The sequence below is a fragment of the Musa acuminata genome, chromosome BXJ1-1 (assembly GCF_036884655.1).
Source record: "Musa acuminata AAA Group cultivar baxijiao chromosome BXJ1-1, Cavendish_Baxijiao_AAA, whole genome shotgun sequence".
NCBI classification, from domain to species: Eukaryota; Viridiplantae; Streptophyta; class Magnoliopsida; order Zingiberales; family Musaceae; genus Musa; species Musa acuminata.
In genome coordinates, this window is record NC_088327.1 from 4,975,803 (window position 1) to 4,996,075 (window position 20,273).

Sequence of the window (20,273 nt, forward strand, 5' to 3'; positions counted from 1 at the left end):
TCAGATATTGGAATCCGCCTTCTTCATCAAAGAGGACTTACGTACTGCGGTCGCATCCATATGCGTTCGACATCGTCGAACAAAAGAAAGATGCTAAATCGAATGGCTCAAATCAACGAGAGGAGTAAATGGACGGTGGATTCGAGATATCCCATACTGATATGTATGTGCATCAAAGGATAGGGTTTCGATCGACCTCGTTACCCTCACGCATAGTTCTATACGGACTCTCGCTTAGGAGTTCGCTCCGCCCTCCCCTTCTCCGGCGCTGGGAACCCTAAATTGATCCGCCGGCGATCGGCCCCTAAAGTTTCCGGTGTTCAATCTGTTCTCCGTTCGACGCTTTAGGTGATTTGATGTTTTTCCCCTATTTTTTTTATTTTCTCAATTTTAGGGATGCTTGTAATCGCCAGGATGGTTATCTCGTTGGATTATATTGTTAAAGAAGCTATCTTTTTCTTCTCCAGTACCTAAACTGTTAGGTCTGGATTCATAATCCTTACTTACCCAATTTTTGGTTCGTTTCTCTGATTGCTTGGAACTTGATCGAACTTTTCCCTGCATTTATTAGAATATGAGAATTTCAATTCACCTATATTGTGTCTTGTATGGCCAACAAACAGATTATGCTAGACAGTAGTATCAGACCTGATTTTGCTTGGTTGTGAGACCCCCTTTTTATCTTTTTACGGTTTGCTGACACAAGTTTCTGAATTCTCGAACTCCCTAACCGAGGAGGATCAGTTATAGTTGGCTTCCATAAAACTGTGATATTGGTCTTTGATGTTTATCATTACATTGCCAAGTGTTTAGTTTCATCTGCTCAGTAATTAGCTTAGCTGTCTGGAGTACTGCATTATGTTACTCCTTGTGATTGTTTCTCAGAAGTTACTTTTTTCCCTCATATGTAGTCTTCTTGAAGTTTAGGATCCTTAGCCATTAACTTCTGCAAACAGCTTCAGTGGCTTAGTATTACCTCTTTTTGTGCTAGGAACTAACTAACAATTTCTTGGCTTCTTATTTATGTATGTATCGCATTTTGATCTCGACAAAGAATAAAATTAGTTATTAGATTTTCTGCTGGAAGATTTGATCTTGCTTTTTGTTAATACCCTAGTGAACCCCCTAAGTCTCTGAACCTTTTTAAGGTGACAATGGTCATGACAGGTCTATAAGTGGTTTTAATTTATCTTGGCATTTGTCGGGTATTCTCAGCAATGAATATTTATCAAGCTCTTTATTTTGTAAGCGACAGTCATGCATATTTTGGTTAGTTGATTGTTCTACTCATGGGTTGCCTATATCGAGTGATCACTTGCTACAATATCTGGTTTTGTAATCAAGAGAGTTGCTTATACATGTATGTTGCATATATTGGTAGTAATTACACAGCTGGGATTTTATCGGGACATGTTCAGTGAATTTGGTTAGGTGACTAATAGTTTTGTGTGAAACACTTTGACAGGTTCAACACTTATGGTTAATTTTCTAGGATTTTGGTTTTGGGCTTGGTAAACAACTAACAAAAACTATAAACTAGAAAAAAAAAAAAAAAAAGGGAAAACAGATCACAAATGGCAAAAGCAAGAAAACTAGAAAGTGTACACTGAAAACTAACATATCACAACTAGTTAGTATCTCAAGAATTAGTATTACAAGGGTCTTCTGAAAGGATTTTATAGCTACCTGCCAACATGATCATTGTGCAGCATGTTTGCTTGCAATATTGACATAAGTTGCATGGAACATTTCCTTTAATATGTGCAAAATTGATGCTATCATGTGTAGCATATATTAAAGGATCTGTCACACATGTGAACTCCTTTAACTTACCCCATGACTGAGGTAACACTATATCCAGACACTTATAGCTTTATCATTTAGAAAAGTAATGAAATGTATGTATCTCCAAGAGCTCATCTCACTTTCATGAACACAAAAGATTCGACAAAGCAAACACAGGAAAGAATGTTTTAGGAGGAAAATCAAAATTTTATACTTCAAACCTCTCTCTCTCTCTCTCTCTCTCTCTCTCTCTCTCTCTCTCTCTCTCTCTCTCTTCACTAAAACAGAACATCAAGAATGTAAAGTGAGCTGAGTAAAATTTATGAATTTCTTTGATCTTGGGGAGAAAATTTAATCAGGAAGGAAATAACTTCCAAGATACGTGAGACACTATGGGGAGTGAGGCAGCTTTTTGCCTAGCTCAATGGTGCACTTAATTCTTTATAGATTGGTTTCTCTATGAACTAGACAAAATCTGTTGGTTTTAGAAGAAATGACCAAAACTGTGTTATTGATCAAAATTCCTACAAATTGCATAGAAACTCTTGATATTGTATTCATGTCAACCTGCACTGAAAACGGATTTTAGTTGCTTCAACTTTCATTTTACAAATGAAACTGCAATCCATGTTTTGGATTATTCTAGAAAAGGAGTGAACAAACAAATTTGTTAATATTTTAAGCAACTTTGGCCATGCATACATAAAGTTACATCTGTCCTAAAATCAGAGGAAGGAGAAAGATTGTGACAAATAGCTAACATCTGGCATAAAGCTTTGCTACAACAATGATAAAAGAGATCTCTGTGAAATAAACATTGTGATTGAGTCATTTCTGGGATGCAGTACATCATCACATGTACAGCACCTGAATTCTTCAAAGAGAATAATGGAGTGGGCTTAGATGCCCCTGAAAGTGACAATTTGTATTGGCATTGACACAGTCATAAATGAGCAAGGGTTCTAGCCTTATTTTGGAGAAATGAGGTTAAAGAATTTTGTCCAACAACATAAGTTTAGACTAAGGAATTTAAATGTAGGAGTTCCCCTCGAAGTATTGTAGTTAATAGCATGATAATGGAAGGATACCTTTTCGTCCTTTGCTTAAAGAAAATAATGCTGGTAGATGCATATTCTAGATGTATGGAAGGATATTTTATGTACTTTGCCTAAAAGATATAATATCAGCAGGTGCATGTTTCTAGATCTATGGAAATTGACAGATGTGATCTCTTTTATAAAAAGATATCAGAATGAGCCACCATTGTTGTAATAAGGGCTAAGAAAATATGTAGAGGTTAAGAGAATCTGTACTGGAATAGCTTCTGATATTTGTTCTTGGAAAAATATATTTATTGTTGTAAGTGCTTATACTTCTCAAATAGGATTATCTTTTTATCAACTGGAAATTCTGTAGAGGTTTGGATGAGATAATCAAACCAACCAATGAAAGTCTTTCAACAGAAGCAGATTTAAGTGGCAATATGGATTCTAGAGAATATGAGAGGGTACATGGTACATATACAGAGAACAAAATACAGATGTAATTTTAGATTTTTGTCATATTCAATGCATGAAATGAAATAAATGTCTAAATCAAGGATTTAAATTTTGGTCGGGTACTAGTTTTGGTACTTCATCGTACTGGTACATTACCGGTATATTGTTGTACACCAACTTGTAGTGTCTGGCTTCACAAAAAGGAATAATAAGATGATGATATTAACCAGTACCGGAATGTATGGTCCAGTACCAGTCCTCGGGCTGGGAATGATATATATTTGATTCCATGGTCCAAATACATACAGGAGCAAAACAAGTTGTCAACACAAAAATATTTTCTCATTTGGAGAGTATATAGAGTTTAATGCAAAAGTTTGTCATTTCAGCCAGAAAATGCTTCACTGCATATAGTAATTGTTTTGTTATATAAGAAAGTGAAATTAAAAAATAAATTTTAATCATATAAATGAATAGGGAATTCAATAAATTGAATATTTAATTTAATTTAGAAATAGAATGGCAATGGAAGGAATGTGGAATTTGGGTGAAAGTTACCAATTGCAATGGAAGTATTACAGTAAAAGGAAAAAAATCTCTTGGAATCTAGTGATTGCGGTGTATCTTCAAGGAAGTAGAGTTAAATTTGCTGTGTTTCATAGAAATACAAGAATGGCGAGAAGTTTCAGGCTTTCAGTAGTATCCTAAGATGGGGAGAAAGAGATGCATAAAGTTACTAAAAGGTTTAAAAAAAAGGATTTGGAGTTGGGAAACATGGAGTTGCCATGTTTAGAAAAATTCATGAAAATCTTGTGACTAATCAGGATTTGGAGTTATAATGTCATGAAAGAAAATTGTAGGTTTATGAAAAATATGGTAAACAATGAAAAAGTACCTCAATATAGACTTGAATAGGTAAAGGTGTAGAAGATGATGTCCTCTTTTTGAAATGTCAAACAGCTTAGGAGATTAAGTTTATTTGACAAGTTCAGAAACAAGAAAAAAGATGCATGATGAGTGGATGAAAACTATTTTGATAATGAACTGCAATGTTGTGACTTTGGGATGAGTGCTTATGCAAAGAAAGCGCTATAAAATATATACTTAGAAAGTTAATTAGCTCTGAATCAAGAAGGTTTGGTAGGGTGATTTCTCTACTAACTAAGATGAAAAGCATGAAGAAAAGGCAAAATACTTGCATTTTATTCCTGGTAAGGAACTTAATACTGAGACAGTGATGTGATAAAAAAATGCATATAATGGAGCAATTACTAGTACAAGAACAAAAAGTTCCCTATCACTCCCAGATTACACATAGGGTCAATCTTGAATCTTGACCTGTTTGCACTGGCATATTCAAGTCGACATCTCAGGGAACATATCGTTTGCTAATATTGCTTCAATTGTATCAGTTGGATAAACTCTAAATTGGAGTTATGGAGATAGCATTGGAAGCTAGGGGTGTTGCGAGTATGACTAAATAGAACATACAAAGTGCAAATTGAAAAGAAAAGGATAAAGGTATAGCTGAAGTAACGGTCACAAAAGTTCAATAATTATAAACCCTTAAGATAATAGTAACAGGCCTAAATTTGGATGATTTAACCAAAGAGGTTTTTGAAGCATTATGTGAACGTGGAGTACTATCTACACTAGAAGGACAAAAATTGTGAGAAACTTATAAGGCTTTCTGAACTATGTAGGTTGAGTATCTGATTATTACAAGGAATCTAAAAATTTAATATAGAAGTGATCTTGATATTTAGATGGATATCTATTTTCCTTTTTCTTTCTCATAGATAGATCTATGTTGTTGCCAATGATAGTAGCATAAGTAGTGATCACATTCATGAATATTTATTTGTTTAGTGACAAGTAGTTACATATATGATTCTTGTATCATGCTGAGCTTACGGGTTAACATTGATGTTACACATTATGAGACATTCTTGAAGTGCTTCAAATATTTACCATCAAGTGTCAGACACATTATGTAATCTCAAGTTCTGAATGATATATGGTACTAGCTTACTCATCAAAATATTGATTATCTCTTATCCTTTTAGTGGTTTAGCTATGACATTTCTTTTACACCAATTCGCTGTTTTCCTTCCAGAAATGGAATTATCTAATTCTTCTTCGAATAGTGAATCTGTTGAAACAATTGAAGCTTCTTTTAGTGAGAAAGACAGAGACAATGCAGGGGTAGATTCAATCACAGAGGGGCCTGCTTCTATCGAGGATGTGGGAAAGGAATCTCAACCTTCAAAAGATGGCCAGGTCGGTCCTAGCACAAGATATACCGGTATTGGGGACAAAGCACTTGTTCAGAAGACAACTATAAATTCACAAATGGAGCCAGAGGTTGGTATGGTGTTTCATTCCGAAGACCAAGCTTATATGTTTTACAACAATTATGCTCAAAGAAAAGGTTTTAGTGTCCGAAAGGGTCATCTTGGTCGAAGAAAAGATGGGACTGTACGGAACAGAGTCTTCTTGTGTAGCAATGAAGGTGCTCGTCAGAAGCATTCTACACATGTGACGAAAAAACCACGTGATGTTGTGAGAACCAATTGTATGGCCCGCATTGAATATAAGGTGAGTCGTGGTGGTATATGGGTTGTAAGTAAAATCATTTATGAGCACAATCATCCACTTGTACGACCACACAAAGCACACTTGTTAAGGTCTCATAGGAGGATAGTGCAATCACAACATGATGGAGTAAGTGATGCTGTGGAAAAGCCAGCACAACCTCTTGAATTTCCTGCAGAAGACGCTCATGATGCTGAATCCATTGGGTTTCTCTTGAAGGATCAAAGTAGCTATCTTCACACTAACAGGATGAGAGAACTTGAGAAGGGAGATGCTCAAGTTCTTTTAGAATTCTTGAAAGCTAAGCAGCTAGAGGATCCCTCATTTTTCTACGCTATACAGCTTGATGATAGGGAGCAAGTGACCAACTTCTTTTGGGCAGATTCTCGATCGATAATTGATTACACCTATTTCGGCGATGTGGTCTTATTTGATACAACTTATCGTCCAAACAAGAGTGAGGTACCATTTGCACCATTCATTGGTATCAATCATCATAGGCAAATTGTTTTACTTGGTGCTGCAATTTTGTTAGATGAGACCACAGAATCATTTGTTTGGTTATTTAGAACCTTCATGGTTGCAATGTCAGGACTACAACCACAAACTATTTTGACAGACAATTGTCCAGCATTATCAAGGGCAATTAGTATGACGTTACCTGAGACATGTCATCGTTTTTGCTTATGGCATATAATTCAGACCTCTACTGTACATATTTCTCATGTTTATAGTAATGACACCAACTTTCAGAAGGATTTTAAAGACTGCATACATGAAGAGGGTTCTGAAGAGGAGTTCTGCTCCAAATGGATTAGGTTGATTCACAAATATGATCTAGCTGGTAACTCCTGGTTAGAAGACGTATATGCAGCTCGAGAAAGATGGGCATTGGTTTATAATAAGAACTCATTTTCTGCTTTCATGACAACAATGCAGTGGAGTGAGAGCATGAAGAATCACTTCAAGAAGCACTTCAATAGGAAGTTGCCTCTTTCAAAATTTTTAGAGCAGTATCACAAGTCATTGAACCGATTTCGTGAGAAGGAACTATATGAGGATTATAAATCAAGACAAACCAAACCAGTTTTGCTGGTTGACATGCCTATGCTAAATGAAGCAGCAGAATCGTATACGAGGCTCATGTACAATGGATTTGAAGATGAGTTTAAGAGCCAACTTTCTTGTCTTTGCGAACCAATAGGAATAGATGGCACAGTGTACACCTTCAAAGTTGCCCTTCCTGGAAAGCACTCTTTTGGGATCGTTGAACTTAAACCATCAAATTTAACAGTGTCATGCAGCTGTAGAAAGTTTGAGAGTATGGGCATCTTATGCATGCATGCACTAAAGGTCCTTAACAATAACAACATCCTTCACTTGCCTTCCCAGTATATACTGAAAAGGTGGAGCAAATATGCAAATGTCGAGATTGTATCTGGGAAGCATCATTTGATAGCTAAAAGTGATGGCCAAGATCTTCTGACGCAGCAGTATTCCCGGGTTTGCCATAAGGCAATTACTATTGCTGTAAAAAGTGCATTTTCTGAAGATGCTCTACAGATTTTTGACCAGGAACTTGATAAGTTGATAGCTGAAGTTGAACATGTTCTGCACATGGCTCCATTGAGTAGACAAACCGAGGATGATGTGATACTCATTGACAATATTCAACAGGACGAACTAGGAAGTAAGAGAAAAAGGGGCAAGAAAGCTCGTGCAAGGGACGGACAAGATTCGAAACAGAAGAAGAAGCTTCAATCCCGTAATGATGCAGTTAACACAGGAACCATCTACCAGAAAATACAGACTAAAGAAAAAGCAAGTATGTAATCAGTATCTTACCTTGTGTCACTTGACATATCCTATTTACATTTCATTTTGTTGAATAGGGCAAACTAATGATGCATCAGATCGGTTGATGATTAATGAGCCCTCGCATGTTGCATCATTTCATCGGGAGAGCACCACATCCTATGGCAATTCAATGTCACTGCAGCCTTCTGGTTGCTCACCTTTTCCTCAGGACACTATCATGCCTACTCAGGTTTGTCCTAATTTTCTTTCTTGATTGAGTTGGTGATCTTCCTGAGTCATGTTTTGAGCTTTCTAGTGACCCTGTACTGTGTCTGTTGTCCCTGATGCAATATAGGAACCATTTACACCTTCTCAAGGTTTATTTGATCATGCAATGGCATCTCAAGGAGCAAACAGCGGTAATATAACATGGTGCACCCCGAGAGGCTCAATTGGTGTCCCCATGCCAGTTTTGCAAGGGCAAGCCAACAACTATGTAAGTTGGGTGGTTCAACCTTGCAACGTTCCCAGTATGGCTATGCCACAACTTCATCTCGACCATCCAATGGTATAAGAATGATGTTACTTCAGATATATGCTTCTGTTATTTAATTGCTTGGGTAAGAGCTGACAGTTACTGATCATCTACGCTCATCGCAGCATGCTACTGTTCCTGGCCAGCATCAGTCATTGTCTCGCAAGCTCACATTCGACATTAACAAAGGTACAGATACAACAGGGCACATGCAACACTGATTGTGTCCCTTGACGTTGAATCTTGAACGGACTAACAAAAGGCCACCATCAGGTAATTGATTCAGAGCGAGTGTACTGCACATTTCAACTGATTGATCGACACCTCATGTGGCTCATGACAGCGCATGACGACCACGATATGTGGGAATGCTGCAGCCCTAATCTTTGTAACTTTGTTGTATAGCATCTTCAAGTCTCATTACCTTTTTCCCCTTTTTTTGTGGCCGTTTTTACCACCACCAAGATCCTGGTTTGTAACATCAATGCCTCGATCATGTCGGTTACCGGATCGAATGTTGTTTTAGTTTTTTTAATCTGAAGCTGATCGAAGTCATCTGTTATATATTAGCATAAATACCTTACAGATGATGTACTGGTGATTGGTATTTAGGGTTTACTGTATCGGTAGTTTGTAAATCAGTTCTGGTTATTTTATTTGTACAAGCTCACATGCAACTTTACCATCATGTGTGTATGTGTGTGTGTGTGTGTGTTTTAAAGAGATATATAGATGTTGAAGTTAAAAGGGATGAGTGATTAGTATTAGTGGCCCAATGAGATTTTGAAAGAGACTGAAGAAGAGTTTACTAGAGACCATAAATAAAAAAATTAAAATGATTTCAAATAATTAAGATGATATGATTTAATTAAGAGATTGGTGAAGAGGTGGTGAAGAGGTGGTGAAGGTGTTCATATTCCATCCTCCCCAATAAGATATGAACCACACTATCCATGACTACAACATCAAGTCACATTACATGTGCCCCAGCATAATTCATAATTCATATGCAAAGGTCAATGACTATGACATAACCATTTGCAACAAATGCTAATCAAAGAAGAAGCTAACCATGATGATGTTGGAGGAGTAGCAACAGATTTCTTTTTAATGATAAAAAGATAAAATTAATGATAGAAAAATAAATTGATGAAAAATAAAGAGATGGTAATTAAATATAATAGAACAAATTTTGGATAATTATCAAACTTGTTTTGGCTTGGCTCAATAAGTGTTCATACCTCCACATGATATGATCATTTCCTCAAGGAAAATAACCCATGCGTATCCCACGGGGATGATGATATTATTTCATCCAAAAAAATAATTTGACCTCACACCACTCACACACAAGATGAAAAAAATTCACTTTATTGATTCTCGCTTTATTGAAAAAATATATCATATTCTTGATTTGACTTTAATTCAAAAAAATCATGTTCTTGATTAATACACTTTCATAATCTTTAACTAAGATTTTTCATCTTCAAGAATAAATCTAATTTCTTCCTATTTTATTGTACAAGATTAAAGATCATGAACTCTTGCACGATATTAATATTTCTTTTATGCTAGAAGTAATATCGTGAGGTCTTTATCTAAAAACAAAAGATAACCCACCGTCCAATCCTAAACAGAGAAAAATTACAGAAACAGGAAACAAAAATTCATAACAAAGTACAGGGAACCACTTCGTTTATCATGATTCATCACATTAGTCGTTGACAGTATAGTTTTGGAAACTAAAAAAGGTCCTGATTCAGCTTCTGCGAAATGCAACAGAGCAAACACGAGATCCTTCCACACCACCAAACATGATGGTCGGGTACGTCCTGACATGATCGATGTATTGTAAAACTGCTGGTGCGCTGCCTGATTCTGGGTCCAACTCTTGTATGCTAGTCTTTTTCTGGTTTAAGTTTTCCACCTCTTGCAACAACTCATCCTTTGTGTTATTACATGAGGTGATGACCTGGATACATTAGTCAATTTCACCGTGAACTTAGTGAAGCCAACCATAGCCTGATCTTTGTTCAGGCTCACTATCTAAGCTACTTCAAGAAAAGAAAGAGAGAAACAAGTGACTAAAAAAGGGTTTAGCACTAACCAGTATCCCGCCAGGTGCAACCAAGTTTGATACCGACTCCCAATACATTATCCTGACAGTTAAAAAAATTCAAAGGTATGTCGGCACTAGTAGCTTCATGTTCACCAGTCTAATCATTTCTAACTTGAATGATAATGAACAGACAATAAAGATGCTGTTGGAATAGTCATTAAAACAGCACTAAATAATGTCAGAGTTAGAAATGTTCAAAATTCATTAAAACAATCAACACTGTTGGAATAGTCATCAAACACTAAGAATCCATCCATCTAGTTCTTTATCGAGGCTGATTGAATGCATAAAAATGAGATCATATGGATTAAACTGAATCAGTCGACGAAAAAAAAACAAAGCTAAAATTCAATGATCTTACCTTTTAAGTGGGCCATCTGGATGCAAGCCTATGGCATCCAAAGTCCCTTTGTCCATTACAAGTTGAAACTTTCTGTCCAATTTCGTCTCCAGAACATCATCGGCCTACAAACACACCACCACAATTCCAAAACGTGCCTTAGAGAATTGCTACCTGATGTTAATAAAGAAGACTATGATCATCAACAAGCTTATCATTGCCTCAACAGATATTTAGACAAAAAGATTGCTATAAGCATAGATTACCAGAGATGCAAGCCATAACCATATGAATCTGATTGAGCTGGCATATTAGAGTTTTTCAACAATTTGAAATAAGGTTACTTTAAGCAATAAAACAAAATAGAAAACTAGGACACTTGTAATTGTACATGCTAAAAAATGGCCAATGCGACGTCCATATTCAAGTTGAAAAAAGATAGTTGTGGCTTTAGTTAAGAGAAATTTACTCAATTACCATTTTTTAATACAAAACTGAGATGTTTTACATCTCCGATGCGACTGTACATGACTGGTTCAAACAAAGCTACCCTTTTTGGAGTGCCTGATGTAATACATATTAAATTGGTATCGAGCCCATATGAAGCCATGCTGCTTTAAGAAAAGTATACATTTGGCATAACTCCATAATAAATAATAACATGAAGAGCAAACTTAATGACAATTTTATACATGCATCTGGTGGTTTACCACAAACCCTAAATACAAAATTTGACTAATGCTTAAGATAATTCAAAATTATCCTTGTCACCACACATCAAGGATCTAAATTAAATCAGACTTGGTTTACCACATAGGGCGGCCTGTTGATGCCCCTCTATGTTCAGGTGCATTTGCATATGGAGACCCATTCAGCTTATACCAGAGAGGAAAAAAATAATTGTCAATTGTATGTACAGATTGGTCTCAGTTGACATATTACAATATTGGTTACGATGTTTCACAAATAGCACCAACCACAGATCCTAAAACCATATTTGTTGGAGATGTTGCTATTGGTATGTTCGAAATGTAGAATTAATCTGAGCTTCAAAACTATAAGCAGCTGGGACTTCATTTATGAACCCATGAGCTTCTTATCAAAGTTCGAAGCAGATATATGTAGCTCCCTTCAAACATAGACCTCCGAAATAAACTCAAATCAACTTCTGGGAAGAAACAGAGGCTTCCAACAAATCTGGAAGGCCAAGGTCCGGAAAATGTAAAACCTTTATTGGCCACAGGTTATGTACCTGCCACAATTAACCGGTATCCAAGTTTCCAGTAGGTCTCAAAAATAACCTAGATGGAAACGAGCATACTTTAAAGTTTAAATGAATGAATTATGTTTACCTGTTATGCAAGAATTATAGAAAACACTACAACTAGGATAGTTATTTTGTTTCGATGTATACGTATATTCAGCTATGCGGTAGAACAGGTACAAGGTTGGTTTTCAGGCAAAATAACCTCAAATAAAAAAATAAAAAAAATTCCCTGTGAATATATATAATAGAAAGAAGGTCATTAGATTAAGCAGAAAGAACATATAAACATCAAAAAACTAAAAGTTTAAACATACAATCTTAGTTAGAAATTATAAAACTGAGATAGAAAGCTCTAGAAACAAAAAATATACACCTTTTGACTTATCAAAGCTGGTAAATTGCAAAATAGAGACAAAATGCTGCAACATGTCTCCACCATGAACTTACGTAAATTTAAACAACAAAGAAACAAACTATTATATCAAGTACCATTAGTTATGATCATACCAAAGTATGCAAAGGATATTTTCACTATATCGCATACCAAGAAGTTTATATTTGGATAACCATTTCGGGCAGCAAGGTTCTGTGCAAGGACAATTGCTCCTTCACTGTAATCTGTTCCGGTTAAATTAGAGAACCTGGAAATGCAACAGATAATATTAACAATAGATGGGCTCAAATAACTAGTCACAAGGTCTGATTTGTTGCTAACATGAACAGATGGATGGCACAAATTTCCAAAGCCTATTAACAAAATATATTAATCAAGTAAACCATTCCCCAGGCAGAAAAAGGCAGGCAATTTATATACATCATAACTGAACAAATGATTGATATCCATTACTTGTTAACTATTATCAATAACTACTGATAAGTATGATATACAGGTCGCTAACAAAGAAACCCAATCTCAGGTTGAAAAACACGAATAGAATCTCCCATGCAGGCCAAACAGTCACATTAACAACATGTGCATCATCCTCTTGAAATAAATCAATGCCTAGTGACTATAAGAGATGTGTGCTTCATCAAATTGTTCTCCATCCAACAAGTGCCGTTTTAGTTTTTAAGTTATCAAATAAACATATACACCATGTCACAATAAGTATGCTAAAGAATTTCAATCCTCAGTTCTGTTTTTCATCTAACCTTATGGCCTAAGATATTCAATTATTTCATCTAAATTTTCAATCCTCAAATGATTCAGCCAATGGTTATAGTAACAGAGGTTTACCAGTTCCAGCCTATGCTGAGTTCCAGCAATCCAATGAAGTCACGTGGTAGACCAGTCAGTATGAACTGAAATTTAGGTGTACCAAAACAGGCAGCAGCTCAGGAGGAAGAAAGAAATAGGTGGGCTTCCCTTTTGTTTCCTAAGGTTTAGAGTTGTTCTGGTTTGAGGAAGGAGCATTACAAATTCCACTTGTGGAGCCTGAATGACAAGAAATAGACAGCAAACGTGAGGCTTGCATGAATTTTGACAAGAGAATGTGACAAACCTCTTAAATATTGGTTCTTCATTTTTAGCCTTATAATGTTTCTGGGTCATGGATGTATGTTCTTTCGTTGTCATTTAAGAAATATGTTCTTTAACTAAAATCACAATTCAGCCATCATTAGAATTAGAGTATCTTTAGACTGATGAAAGATTTCTGAGACCTCTCTATCTTATAAGCCATCAAGCCTCAAAGTCAATCTCATATTGTTGTTCTTCCAATTTCCCTTTTTCTATCCTGGACATACATTTGCTCCTTAAATTCCTATATCATCCCAATTAGTTTTGTTTTTTTTCCCCACCAAGTTCAATGAAAAATCAACATCTCACCTGGTAAAGAGTTTTCTTATATCATAAAGTTCTTGCTTGTTGGCTTTATATCTAAGTTTTAGGAAACAATGTGTTACCAACCAATTCAAAGACATACATGTTAAATTAGTAATGATGAAAAAGTCATCTCTTTAATATATAGCTTGCAGTCACTACATTATATGCTTGCATTCCCAGTTGGAATTCCAAAGATAGCAAAAATCCAACATGCATAATTTCATACCCCCCTTACTCACCAAATGCCCTTGTGTTCTGAAAACCAGAAATATGCCTTAACCCTTTATCCTGTAATCATATTAGCAACATTCCCCCCTAAAGAGCTATATAAGCTATCTTTGATAAATTTCATAGATTCTGAAGAAAATAAAAGGTATAAAAGAACTTCTATGATGCCCTAAGAAGGAAAATTCTTTAACTTTGGTAAATAAGTTCATGGATTCTGAAGATAATAAAAGTAAAAGAGAACATCTATGGCGACCTAAGAAGAAAAGTTTTTCTCCAACAAGAAAGGAGATACCAAATCTGAAAGAATCCAACTCTACCGTTCAAATAAGTATTCAAGAAAGAATAAGGCATTACAATTAAGGAAGAAAGTTGAATTAAGCATTCCTTGTGCCCATGAAGATATTTGTAAATAACGCATATATCGTATGATGTTTCAAGTACCGGACCTATGCCAATCCCCCCATTGGACCAATATAGGCTTGATACCTATCGATGTGGTGATTCAAGGTACCAGTGATTTAAAAAGCGCTAGGCGTCTAAAGGTGCCAAGGTCCAAAAACGCCCGAGGCGTTAGGCGCTAGCTTGAGCGAAGCGAGGCGCTAAAATATAATAATATAATTAATAAATATAATTATTTAAATAAAATTATGATATTAAATTAAGAAAATCTTGTAAAATCATAATATCACATTAACAAAAAGTCTCAAAATTCAAAACAATAACAATAATTTCAAATAAATAAAAATTAACAGTATTAAAATCAAAATAATATATTATTAATATAATAAATAAAAATACTATTACTAGTATACGGTTAGCTGTATACTGTTAATATACTGTTAACAGTATACTATCGAAGTGAGAAGAGTGTGAGTAAAAGGAAGATCGAGGCTGCTGACTAAGAGCAGCGGCAGCGGGAGTGACGACAATGGCAGTGGCAGCAGTAGCAGCGAGCAGCGGCAACGGCGAGCAACAACAGTGGCAGCGACAGCAGTAGCAGCGAGCAACGGCAGCGAGGGCGGCGAGCGAAGACAGTGGCAGCGGTGGAAGCAAGCAACGATAGCGGCAGTAGGAGCGACGAGTGGCAACAGTGGCAGCAGCAACGATAGCAGCGAGCAATAGGAGCGGCGACAGTGGCAGCGACAACAGCAACCAACAGGAGCAGGAGCGGGTAGTAGGGTTAGGGTTGGGAAGTCGCGAGAGGAAGGCTGATATCGGAGCTTTAGTTGGTTCGATTGAACCAACTAAAGCACCGTACATCGAACTAGACCTAAAATGCTAGTTCGGTCGCCTGGTTTAACCCGGGCACTCGCTCGAAGCGCCCAGGCAACGCCTCTTTGAAGCGAGTCGCCTAGAAATGAAGTGAGGCGCTCGGGCCTCGCCTCGCCTCGCTCGAACACCTAGGCAAGCGCCTATTGAAATCACTGCATGGTACACCAACACATAGCATCGAACTTTTTCTAAGATTTGACTATACGTAGTGTTAGAAAGCATATGTCATGGTATGTGTTACCCACCCGATAAGCCATCAGACTGGTACGTATAGGTCCAAGAGAAACATAGAACCAAGGATCACCATTTCGATGATCCATCGGACCAGTACAAACCAGTCAGTATCGATGTACCATGTGTCGGTACACTGTTATGTACCAATGTTTCGGAGAGAGAAAACGAGAGTGAAGAGGAGGCGATCGAAGAACATATGAGGAAGGAGGAAGGAAGAAGAGAAAGTGGTGGAGGAGGAAGAAGTGGTAGAGAAGGAAGAAGTGAGAAAGGAGAAGAGGTGGGAGTGTACCAAGGAGTATAGAACACGACGGCAACAACATTGGCAACAACAGCAAAAGGAACAGCGATAGTGGCGAAGCAATGGCAGTGTGATAGCAAAGCAACGACGACGCCACTAGTGTTGAACACGAGGAGAGGGCTCACATTCATGAACCCTAATTTCTATTTTAGGTTTTTTTCTATTTTACGTCAAGTTGTATAGCCCCATCACGATTTTTGTTTTGTCTATTATTTGTATAGAATTGGACCAAATCGTTTGAAACGAGGGTCGTCGACATACCAACCCATGCCTGGACCGATACGTACTGCCTATTACAGTACAAGAAAGTAATCAAAAAATGTTCTCTTAATGTACTAATGTAACTAGAGTTTAATAAGGGCTTCGCATTATATAGTGGGCCGCCAAATTGTCAGGCCTCAAATTGAAAATAGATTTATGGCACAATTTATGACACAATGGCTTTGTGTATGTTGTTTTTTCCCCTTTCTATTCCTTGTTAGGACTGCTGAAACAATGATATTTTATGTTCTGGATCGTAAATGATCCATGATCAAAATCATGGAACCCAGGTCACAAGTCAGTACCTCAGCCTTTTCTTAAAACATAGCATTGGGATGGAAAAGAAACGCAATATGTACAAAATGGGTAAGTAGCATAGCATCAAACTTGTCCTAATTGATGGAAACAAATTAAGCTAATCATATGGCAATATTCCCTAGAAAATATGAAGCTTGAAAAATCTTATGACCTCTCTATAAGATAACATAAAGTGAATAATTTCAAAACAACAAAAGACTATTATTGTGTTGTATGGAGAAAACTCAGACAAGTGGGGTCTACATGGAAAAAATGTTAACTGATAATAAACCACTAACTTGTAATCTAACAAACCATTAACTTTGGAATGAAGTGATGCAGTGTGAATTAAGCTAGTTGAGACAAGAATATGGAACAGTACCCTTGCTTTGCAAGCTCTTGCAGCAACAGACCGTTCCCGGTTCCAATATCAAGGACACTCCAACCAGACAGGTCTTTAGAGGTCCTACCAGAGTCAGATGTACAGTTGTTGTTATCTTCTTCGTTCTGCGACTGATAAACATTTGCACACAAATTCTTAGTCCAAGCTGCAACAGTTTCCATAACTTCATTCCCAAACCTGTCAGCATAATGGCATTCATAACAAGTTCCAATACAATTACCAACGGCAATATAGAATAAAAACAATTGTGCGATGAGCTCTGAGCTCAAAGGTTATGTAATAAATATTGAAGTTAAGGATTAAAGCAATTTTACAACTATACTGAGGAGAACAAAACAAGTAGTGATTACAAAAATTTCAAGCTTTAGCTGTGTCAAAATATGGTTGTCCTGTGGTTTTGAGAACTGAGGTCTTCAAGTCTACATATTAACTTCCTTCACTATTTAATTGATCAAACAATCATGAATTTATCAGCATATATAGTGCAAAAAAAGTGAAAAAGATAATACAGAATAAGGCACTTCAAGGTCCAGTTTGTAGTTTCAGGCAAGCAGTAGACCATGTGGCAACCATACTAATAACACAGGTCATACTCGATGCAGAATCATATTTAGCACTACTGCACTAGTCTACAGCCACTACTAACAAATCTTGACACTAGATTCAACCAACAAGCACCATTAATTGTGGTGATATAACATAATAGAAGACCATATGGTATACAGATTCTAAAGAAGGGTGCAATCTGTTGTGTCTCTAACAAGAACCTGTAGTAACTGATAGATCATATAACCCCATTTAAGCATCACCATCAATGTCCAGAATAATAATAATAATTTCTCTTATCCAGATAGCAAAAAAGGCAAGTGTATTTTGGGTCAAATATGGCAGGATATTCAATTGGCTTATAAGACAAGATGAATATACTACCCTTGACTTACAAAGTGGACCCAGTAAGACACATATTGAGTGTCCTATGTAGGAAGAAGCAATATGTGGATAGAGCTATAGACATATCACGATGTAGAGCCACCATTGAACTGAGTCTCACATGCTCGCAATGATTATAAGTTATGTTTAGGCCTTGATGAGGATATTATGCATATTTCAAACCATAAGTGTTGGAGATTGTGACAACCAATTTAGTCTCATGTAGAACGTAGAAAACTTGAATCAATTTATAAGACTATGTCGACATATTATTATTGACTTAGGCTTAAGCATTTTGAATCATTAGTTAAAACTTATCAAGTTAAAGGATCAGTCACCCAAAAGCCAAGTCATGACATAAGTAGTGAAACAACATCAAAATTCGTTTAGAACTTTAGCGTGCATGTTATAGCATATAAATATTATGCACCCGAAAAAGAAAGAACAGAAAATTCCAGTAAAATAAATCTTGTTAGATTCTATATAGACAGTACATATAACCGATGTTTGTCATTCGTATATGATAAACCAAATAAAAAGGTAAAGACAGCAGCACAGAACAGTAACAACAATTGTAGCGTTGTCCTTACAAGCCAAAGAGGTTATTTCCATCGTCCTCTGACACCCATTTAGCAAAGGAGCAATTTTAATGTGGTGCCCAATAAAAGGTGACTAACAAAAACATACAAAAAATCTGCAAACCAGAGGACTAATTATCACACTGATTCTATTATTTGAATCACAGTGCACTTACCAAATTTCACCAGCATGGCCGTGTTCATGAAAATTAGCAAGATCCTCAGCATAAGAAGCATCCCAATAGCTCAGTAACCCTAATAGTGATGCCTCAACCTCATTTGAATCTGTACCATCCTTATCAGAACTGCACAGATAAACGGCATTTCAAACATATTTGGCAATTGTAAGTTAACATTATCAGTCACATAAATAATGTATGTAATTGCAAAGTATAGTTTGAAATTAAATAAATGTCTTCTTGAATCTGACAGCAAATCCAGATAGAATATTGAACACTGAAAAATAATTATATAGCGTTCAGACTTCACAAACCTCAGAAGGTAACAATTTTGTATGTCCTCCAAAAACCCAAGACATCAATTTTTAGATATTAAAATAGAACGTAACAGCACCATGCTGCGCACACAATTAAAAACAATCAAAACCATTTATACAAATAGCATGCTCCAGAATAACAGAGAAAAAACAAGGTTTTTCTTTTTATTCGGACGAAGGGCGGAAGGTCAACGTTCAAAGGATGGTATGAAGAAAGGGAAATCTTAATATTCGAAGAATGTAGAAAGAACTACACAGTCTTGCACCAGCACGGCGATGGAACAATTCATTGGCATAAGCTTCGAAACAGCAGTCGGTCACCCAATAAAAACCAAGATCAAATATTTATGATGAACCACGACAGTGGAACAAATATGAGTGTTTTCACGACCCACGGCAGCGCAAAGACGCGACTGAAGCCAATCCCACTACCATCGCACTACAAGAAAACACGAAACAGAAAGCAAGAAAGGGGAAACGAGTGAACCTGTAATCGGAGGCAGCGGCAGGGAAGTTGCAGCCAAGGAGCACTTCGGCGGCGTCGACGTGTCGCTGCTCGTCGTCAAGCGTGCTACCGTACTCGCTCTTGATGGACCACGAGTCGGCCGCCACCGACCGGTCATCGTCCGATATCATCTCGGCCGCGGCAGCGGCCGCAGCGGCGGCGGTGGCCGCGGGTACCCGCGGAGGCTGAAGGTCGGAGTCCTCCGGAGGCCACCGTACTCCTGCCATCCAGCGGCGGATCGCTCTCGCTCGTCGGACCGATGGAGGAGAGAAGAAGACAAAAGAAAACCCTAAGGAAGAGGAGAGGAAGAGTTTGCGTCCAAAACTTACACACCCTCGAAAAGACTGCTTGTGTAATACATGTGGAAGACAGCTTATTTAAAATGTATTTGATGGGTTTAAAGGCCGACACAAATAGTAAGAATAGTAAAATGGAGTCGTTCTCACTGCAAATGATCTCTTAAATCCCAAATTATGTGCATATGATTTTTTTTTTTTTTTTTTAAAGAGTAATTTAATTTTACATCCACTTTAATATAATTTTAAGTAATCATCCTTCATTGAGACATCTATTGATCCATCTTTCTTTACGTGATTAATCCCCTTTACTATATATACTTTGAGGGCTTAAAGAGTGATGATGTCTTAATTTTGGTTGAACTATGGGATCAATAAATATTAAATTTATCCATCTTAATTTTTTGAGATGTAAATGTTGGTGTATACTTTCACATTTGTCCACAATTGTTATTCTCAAAAACTTGTAGGACTCAATGATGTTTTAAAGGATGTCCATAAAATTTGGTTAGCTTTGTATATGAAACTTTAGAAAATACTATAAATGAAGGAATCTATAATCTCATCTTTTATCATCCTCCTCAACATAGTATTAAGAGTTAGCAACCTTATTATATGTTAAGAATTGGAGATCTCATCCAATAAATCTGAAAAAGAAATGTTTTAATTGACCTAATAAAGATTTTATTTTTTTAATCGTAACAAATGTTCTA

General features: G+C 36.7%; 2 protein-coding genes across 3 annotated transcripts; one reads left to right on the plus strand and one right to left on the minus strand.

Moving 5' to 3' along the window:
• Positions 1-201: 201 nt before the first annotated feature.
• LOC135583300 (protein FAR1-RELATED SEQUENCE 5-like) lies at positions 202-8,899 on the plus strand. 2 transcript variants are annotated; one of them, XM_065122590.1, is made up of 5 exons: positions 202-348; positions 5,401-7,704; positions 7,772-7,926; positions 8,032-8,244; positions 8,337-8,899. In XM_065122590.1, the coding sequence occupies exons 2-5, from the start codon at positions 5,403-5,405 to the stop codon at positions 8,430-8,432; spliced, it is 2,766 nt and encodes a 921-aa protein (XP_064978662.1). In that variant the 5' UTR covers positions 202-348; positions 5,401-5,402; the 3' UTR covers positions 8,433-8,899. The 2 variants fall into 2 exon arrangements, with proteins under 2 accessions (XP_064978662.1, XP_064978715.1); XM_065122643.1 differs by having other exon boundaries at positions 7,793-7,926.
• Positions 8,900-9,855: 956 nt separating this feature from the next.
• LOC135620081 (uncharacterized) lies at positions 9,856-19,614 on the minus strand. Its single transcript, XM_065122723.1, has 7 exons — positions 19,247-19,614; positions 18,440-18,568; positions 16,735-16,932; positions 12,482-12,578; positions 10,692-10,795; positions 10,319-10,370; positions 9,856-10,183 (listed from the first exon to the last, which is right to left on the minus strand). The coding sequence occupies exons 1-7, from the start codon at positions 19,489-19,491 to the stop codon at positions 9,971-9,973; spliced, it is 1,038 nt and encodes a 345-aa protein (XP_064978795.1). The 5' UTR covers positions 19,492-19,614; the 3' UTR covers positions 9,856-9,970.
• Positions 19,615-20,273: the final 659 nt, after the last annotated feature.